Genomic DNA, 7,823 nt, shown 5'->3' with positions numbered 1-7,823 from the left:
GGGCTCAAGAGAGTCTCCTGCCTCCGCCTCCCAAGTAGCTGGGACCACAGGCGCCTGCCACAACGCCTGGCTATTTTTTGGTTGCAGCCGTCACTGTTGTTTGGCGGGTCTGGGCTGGATTCGAACCCGCCACCTTTGGTATGCGTGGCTGGCACCTTAGCCGGTTGAGCTATAGGCGCCAAGCCCCCAGGGTAGTTTCTAACTCCTGTGTTCAGGTCAGCCTCTGGCCTCTGGGCCTCCCCAAATGCTAGGATTACAGGCAGGAACCACTGTACTCAGCCAAATTAGCTACAATATATTCAATATAATTTAAAACTATAATAGAAGAAAAAAATAAATTTTAGGGGGGAGGCTTTAACATCTCTCAAGTAAAGATGTGAGTATTTAAACACTTTTGGAACTATGCTACGTTTTACTGCTATGAAAGTATGCTACTGAACCATATGAAAACTACCATTTTATGAATCAAAATTCCACTTTCTGCTCACCTGATCCACTCTAAGTACAGTGACTGCAGCATTAGTAGCCAGTTTGATAGCCCAATATTTTCCCAGGTAAGTATCAAGAATCCCAGCTTCCAACATATCCTTTACAGCAGGGACTTCAGCCTGTGAAACAAAATTTTTATCTTTTCATTTTAATTCTTCTATGAGAAAATGTTTTTAAGAACACAAAACCTTGCACAGTTCCTGAAATAGTACAACTATATACAGTACCTTGGGAGTTGAGGAGGATTGGTTCCAGGACCACTATGAACACTCTAATCTAGGGAGGTTCAAGTCCCTTATATTTAATGATAGTATTTGGATATGCCTATATGCAGCCTCTTATAGACTTTGAGTAATCTCTAATTGTAATACCTAAAGCAATATAATGAGTTGTTATATTTTATTTTTAAAATGTGCACTATTTTTAGTTTTCATAAATTTTTCTGACATGCAGATGGCTGAATGCACACATGCAGAACTTATGGATATGGAGAGCTGACTTTACACACTATAAAACAGAAGGATATCAGTAAAACAAAAGGAAAACTAGATTTTCCTTTATCAAACTATGTAAAAACTAGTTAAGAAACTACTTTGCTCATAAATCAGAACACTTTCTCACTGATTTTCCTTTTAAACTTACTGCTTCTATTTTTAGGTTGTATTTCACAAAATAAAGCAATTTAAGTTTGGTGTTTTTCAAATACCTCAATATCTAATCCAACGTTTTTATTTCCCTCTTGATGTACAGCATAAAGTTTAGAGATTACTTCATTGGCCTTAACTCCAGAGTTTTCTGCTAGTGCTCGGGGAATAACTTCAAATGCCTCAGCAAACTTCTTAATAGCATACTGTTCAAGTCCAGGACATGTCTAAAACAAAAATATTGTTTATTACTGAATTTTTACTCAAGCAAATGAGAAACAAAATTCAATTGTATAGAAAAAGCTGTACTACCTCTCCATATGACGTGATCTGCTTGGCTAATTCAATTTCCGTTGCTCCACCTCCAGGCACAAGACGTTTATCCTTTAAGTAGAACCCCCCCCCCCAAAAAAAAAGTCACTAGCAAGCAATTTGCAGTTGTCTCATCTTTTCAGCATCCAGTACTCTACCAGAGTGGAATTCTTAACCAGGCACTGTTACTCAAAACTCAATTATAAATTTGGTCAGGTAAAATTTTCTTACTATAACAGTGAAAAGGGAGGGACCAAAGTAAAGAATGGGAACAGCAGGAACAGTGATTTAGCAATTGAAGGTTGGGTATAAAAATCTCTTCACAATAATTTTTTAAAGATCACTTTGCTTTGCTACTTATTGCTTTGCATAATCACTGTAGGAAACTGTAATACGGAACAGCAGTGGATGTTTAACTCATATAAAAAATACATGTCTTACTTTAAACCATTCATTCTGGAGTTCTGCCTAATGTTTAGGAGTCTGCCAAATGTGCTTTTAAAACCTTACAAATAAAGATTATTGCTAATACTGACCCTTGTGAGAACTTTGAAAGTATTAACACCGTCATCTACCGCCCTCTCTATATCATCCATCAGATTGTCTGTAGAGCCTCGAAGTACTATCGTTGAAATGGCACCATCTTCCTTTTCTGTTATTAAATAAATTTGGTGATTAAATAAAAGAAAATGTACATACTTATTATAAACATTTTCTTTTAACCATTACTACATACCATGCTTAAAAACCACCACCTGAGTATCTCCAACTTCTGAGAGGTAAACACTATCACAATGTCCCATTTCTTCAAGGACAGGAGGTGTCTGTAAGAAAGTGATTGTTGTAATAAAAATTCAAGTAGGTTCAACTATCTTTTAATGTTTTCCAAAACACATACCAATCTAGGAAGAGCTGTAGCACCCACTGTTTTGCATAGTCTTCTGAGATCCCATTTTGAGTTTAGCCTTTAAAAAAACAAACAAACAAAAAAAACCCCAAAGACCATTATAAAAATATCAGATAGCATAGAGAGATTAAACAAGAAACTACACACCAGCCCCACACCATATGCTTCTGACTATAATTTAAGCTCAGAACACATGAGGCTTGCACTAAGCACTGAGGCCAGAAGCAGATTCCTGACCCTAGGGAGTGAGTCCAGTAGCACAGCTAGCCAATAGTGCTGCCCTTTAAGTCTGGGTTGTGTGGCATTATCCTAGAATTGGGAGAATTGGTATCACTTTAGTATGCCAGGGGTTTATAGTTTTAAGACACCAGAGAAACCCTTACAGAACTGAACGTATATAGAAAACTTTTGCTTTACTCTATGCAATCAATATTCTGTGAATAGGAACACAGTGCTTTACTCTGGACATTTCACTGGGTGCTATGAATGGGGGTAGGCGGAAACAGGCAGGTAAGCTGTCTAATGTGCCCCGTGGTATATTCATGGACTGAAAGGCATCTTCCTGACTCCATACACTAGCTGACATGCAACGTGCTAGGCTTACATCTGGTCTCTTGAATAAACTATTCCTTTTGCCTGGAAAGCTTTCCCTTCTTCCTCCTCAAATAACATCTGTTCATTGGTCCTTCAGCTTTAAATTTCTTCAGAGATGTTTCTTGTCTCCCTACACAAAGTCCTCTTGCTATCTGAGTCTTACATTTTCCCTTTATTAAAAAACCATTTATAATATTGGTTAACCCAATCCAACTCAAAATGTAAAACAAAAGAATGTAGTTCTCTCTTACCTCACCAACATGATACTATATTTGTTTGCATAATGAAGAGCCATGTCAGCCACTTTGCCACCTGTCACTACAACATTTGCACCAGTATCAGCAATAGCTCTGACTTGTGCGTCCATGAGATTTTCTTCTCCCTTACTAAAATTCATCAATTCTTCAGCAGTCTTTATCAGTACTGTTCCCTGGCAAAACAAGCACTCTTTAAAACAATTTCACTACTTCAGGGGTCAAAGTCATAGGATAATACAGTAGTTTACTAAAGAAATAATTAAAATGTTTGACAAAAAATACAGGGATGAATATGCCTGTATTATAAAGGTAAATACAAATCTGTATGAAATAGAAACTTGGCTTATACCTAGCTCTCCCTCTCAAAACAGACGCACTTGTTTTTTTGGTACTTTGGTGCAAAGTTGGAGAAATACTTTCATTTTAAGTAAGACAGATGTCCTGGTATTTTGTCTTTGTCAACTAGGGTCACCAAACTGATGTTGTGTTCTCAATCTTTTCTTAAAATATGTACTAAACGACCAATAACCTCCAATCCTGTAAAACTTGAACCCATCAATAACTTAGAATTCTAGAGATGAAGTCAGCCACTATTGACCATAAACTCAAACTTTAAATTTTCTAACATGTATTTTTAAAATATACTTATCATCTTCAAATTACATTAGCAAATCTTATTTCAGGACACATTTAAAAAAACTTTTGTTAAGAGCACACAAAGTAACCTCTTGCTTGCAGAATAGTAAGCTGTCATATATATAAATAAACATAAATAATACACCACCATTTAATATTTCAAGTGTAATACTTAGTAGTTGGAATTAGATATTCAAATAATATAAATCTTGTATAAAAACAGGTAAGAACAAATTCAACCTCTAATATTAAAAGAGGAACCCCAATTTTTGCTTTTACAGTTTGAAATCTACGTACTTTAGTTTCTGTTATCATGCCATCAAAAGGACAAGAGTACACTGCTATTTTTGCATCTTTGACAGATGTAATATCACCTTCGGTTTCCTTCTTAAACACCATGCCATGCAATACTGAAGATGAATAGATACCAGAGCCCTGAGGAGTGGAACAAACAAAGTGTCAGTGACCTCATGAAAATAACAAGGCTAAGGTGGGTGATCCTGCACGTACCAAAAATATCCTTTTCTGAAGTAAAGTAATATACTGAGACGGTGACTACCTGGAATAAAGTGTGAACTGGAAGGCATAAAGCACACTATTCTGCTTAAGGTAAGAATCACTATGGAACAAGTCTCTGTTATGAAGGAGAGGTCGTTTAGTGTACCAGGAAGAACCAAAGATAGAGAACTGCCCTTAGCCATTCATTCACCAAGTACTTGGTGCTGATGTACCAGGCAGAATTGTCAGTACTAGACACAGAATAGAGAACAAAGCAAAGATTCTGCTGTCACAAGCTTACAATTTAATGGGAAAGCTGGGTAGTAATGGAGACAGAAAACACACAACACACATACAAATACATATAGAGAGAGCACATAAATTCATGGTGAAAATCAGTACACCCAAGTGCAGGACCAGTCCGATTATAGGTTTTCATATACCATGTAATTCTTATTGAAAATGTATGTGAATATTTCAATACTAACATAAAAGTATGACTTTTATTATTGGAAAATAGAACAAATTCTACTCTACTCAAAGCTGCACATTAATAAACAATGAATGCGAAAGGCAGTTTGTTTATACACTATTCTCAACTCAAAAGATATTGTGAAAAATGATGACTTTACAAGAAGATAATGTATCAACACCCTTTAAATTTTAAAAACGTAGTGGCCAGTCACAGTGGCTCAGATGTGTAATCCTAGCATTCTGGAAGGCCAAGGCAAGTGGAAAGCTTGACCTCATGGGTTCAAGACCAGCCTGAGCAAAAAGCTAGACCCCTGTCTTACTAAAAATAGAAAAACTGAGGCAAGAGGATCGCTTGAACCCAAGAGTTGGAGGTTGCTGAGAGCTATGATGCCACCGTACTCTATCCAGAGTAACAAAGTGAGACTCTGTCTCATAAAAAAAAAAAAAAAAAAAAAAAGATTTAAATAGGTACTAAGTAGTATTAACAACTTAGCAATATTAAAATGATATCTCAAAAGAAGTCTTAAGGGTCCAAATTGTACGACAGAATTTATGTTTGGATTAACAGTTTTTTCCCAAAAAATAATTGACAGCAAATGTTAGTTAATGCATTTTTCTAAACTTACCAGAATTTTACAAACTCTGATGTTGTCAACATTAAAATGACCGGAATCAGGAAAAATAGATACTGTTGAGAAACATCAGACATATCAGAAGATTTGAAGACAACAAAGAAAACATCTTGTCATTTTAAAGAATATATTTCAGAACTTTGCTAAAATTTACTTACCACATGCCTGAGCAATAAGCCTGGCCAGAAATGTTTCATTACCATATTGTTTACTCATTATGGAGGTCTGCAGAAGTGATGACACTTCATCAACGTCACGAAGGTTTTTTGCAGAACAACATACTAAATTAGGCAGAATCTCATGAGCTTTTCTGCAGGCTATTTCATAACCTTCTATGACCTAAAACACAAACAAAAACATTTCTCTAACTTTGACATGACTTAAAGTAGCCTTTTTGGTAACCCAATTGCGTATGGTTATTTTTTTTCAATATAAAATGACAAATAATATACTGTTTATCTAGGGTAATACACATAGCAGAGCCAAATAGCTATGAGTGAAAGTTCTGATAAGACCCCAAATTTGAGTTCTAGCTCTACCTAACTTACTAGCTATAAGATCCTGGGAAAAATGTTTCTAATTTTAGTCTCACTTTCCTCATCTAAAATAAAAAGAGATTTAAAATAAATTCCCTGTTAACCCAAACTCAAGAAACCAGCATGCAACTCAGTAAAAAAAAAAAAAAAAAAAAAGTTTAAACTAGATGTGCCACCAGTAAGCTGATGCTTCCTGCATCACCGTGTTAAGTGTTACTGTGTTATCTGAAGTTAAAAAATATGGTCATGAAGCTGAAAAGTATATTGATTGCCATTTCATTAAAATTGTACACTACATTTACAAAGCTATTTTGTAATACTTGAAAGTATGTATTTATTACATAATAAAATCATGTATACAAGTAAGTGAAGTTTCTCTTAATTTGCTTTTAATTAAGTGTATTTCAGGCCAGGCAGGGTGCCTCATGCTTGTAATCTCAGCACTCTGGAAGGCTGAGGCAGGTGGATTGCTGGAGCTCAGGAGTTTAAGACCAGCTTGAGCAAGAGTAAGACCCTGTCTCTAAAAATAGCCAGGTGTTGTGGCAGGTACCTGTAGTCCCAGCTACTTAGGAGGCTGAAGCAAAAGAATCACCTGACCCTATGAATTTAAGGTTGTTGTAAGCTGTAACACCATTGTACTCTACTGAGGTCAACCAAGTGAGACTGTCTCAAAAAACAAAAAAAACAAGGGTTGGCACAGCAGCTCATACTTGTAATCCTAGCACTCTGGGAAGCCGACGTGGGGGGACTACCTGAGCTCACAAGTTGGAGATCAGCCTGAGCCAGAGAAAGAGCCCGCCTCTAAAAATAGCTGGACATTGTGGGGGCCGTCTGCAGTCCCAGCTACTCAGGTGGCTGAGGCAAGAGAATTGCTTGAGCCCAGAAGTCTGAGGTTGCTGTGAGATATGACATCACAACACTCTATCGGCGGTGACAAAGTAAGACTCTGTCTCGAAAAAAAAAATGTATTTCAATATTAAGTCAGTAATATAGAGTTTATGGCATAATGTGCAATACAGAATTAATTATGCCTGAGCAAAGTGAGATGTCAGGTCAAGGGACTTGAAGAGAAACTTCTCTAAAGAAGAGAGGAGCACGGCCTACAGACATATGAAAAAATGCTCATCATCAAAATGCAAATCAAAACTACTTTGAGATATCATCTAACTCCAGTAAGATTAGCCCATATCACAAAATCCCAAAACCAGAGATGTTGGCATGGATGTGGAGAAAAGGGAACACTTCTACACTGCTGGTGGGAAGGCAAACTAATACGTTCCTTTTGGAAAGATGTCTGAAGAACACTTAGAGAACTAAAAATAGACCTGCCATTCGATCCTACAATTCTTCTACTAGGTATATATCCAGAAGACCAAAAATCACATTATAACAAAGATAATGTTTATTGCAGCCCAATTCATAATTGCTAAGTCATGGAAGAAGTCCATGTGCCCATTGACCCATGAATGGATCAATAAATCGTGGTATATGTACACCATGGAATATTACACAGCCTTAAAGAAAGATGGAGACTTTACCTCTTTCATGTTTACATGGATGGAGCTGGAATATTCTTCTTAGCAGAGTATCTCAAGAATGGAAGAAAAAGTATCCAATGCACTCAGTCCTACTAGGAAATTATTTCCTATTTCCTTTCATATTTCATATGAAAGCTATAACCCAATTATAACCCAAGAATACGGGGAAAGGGCAAAAGGAGGGGAAAGGGGAAGATGGGTGGAGGAAGGGTAATTGGTGGGACCACACCCACGATGCATCTTACAAAGGTACATGTGAGTCTTTCTAAATGTAGAATATAAATGTCTTTTTTTTTTTTTTTTTTT

General features: G+C 36.7%; 1 protein-coding gene across 2 annotated transcripts in view; it reads right to left on the bottom strand.

Moving 5' to 3' along the window:
- The window catches only part of CCT8 (chaperonin containing TCP1 subunit 8), a 15,058-nt gene that overhangs the window by 3,870 nt on the left and 3,365 nt on the right, over window positions 1-7,823 (bottom strand). For both annotated transcript variants that reach the window (XM_023517426.1, XM_023517427.1), the window contains exons 3-12: window positions 5,602-5,782; window positions 5,438-5,499; window positions 4,137-4,274; window positions 3,198-3,376; window positions 2,344-2,410; window positions 2,182-2,269; window positions 1,982-2,097; window positions 1,446-1,517; window positions 1,196-1,360; window positions 489-608 (exon numbers count right to left, since the gene is read on the bottom strand). In XM_023517426.1, the coding sequence (XP_023373194.1) occupies window positions 489-608; window positions 1,196-1,360; window positions 1,446-1,517; window positions 1,982-2,097; window positions 2,182-2,269; window positions 2,344-2,410; window positions 3,198-3,376; window positions 4,137-4,274; window positions 5,438-5,499; window positions 5,602-5,782 (1,188 nt within the window). The remainder of the gene's footprint in view (window positions 1-488; window positions 609-1,195; window positions 1,361-1,445; window positions 1,518-1,981; window positions 2,098-2,181; window positions 2,270-2,343; window positions 2,411-3,197; window positions 3,377-4,136; window positions 4,275-5,437; window positions 5,500-5,601; window positions 5,783-7,823) is intronic.

Source organism: Otolemur garnettii, unplaced genomic scaffold (assembly GCF_000181295.1).
Source record: "Otolemur garnettii isolate 467f Iridium unplaced genomic scaffold, OtoGar3 scaffold00111, whole genome shotgun sequence".
In the NCBI taxonomy this organism is placed as follows: domain Eukaryota; kingdom Metazoa; phylum Chordata; class Mammalia; order Primates; family Galagidae; genus Otolemur; species Otolemur garnettii.
The sequence above is the reverse complement of the archived record's forward strand: the minus strand, read 5'-3'. Positions and strand labels throughout refer to the sequence as shown.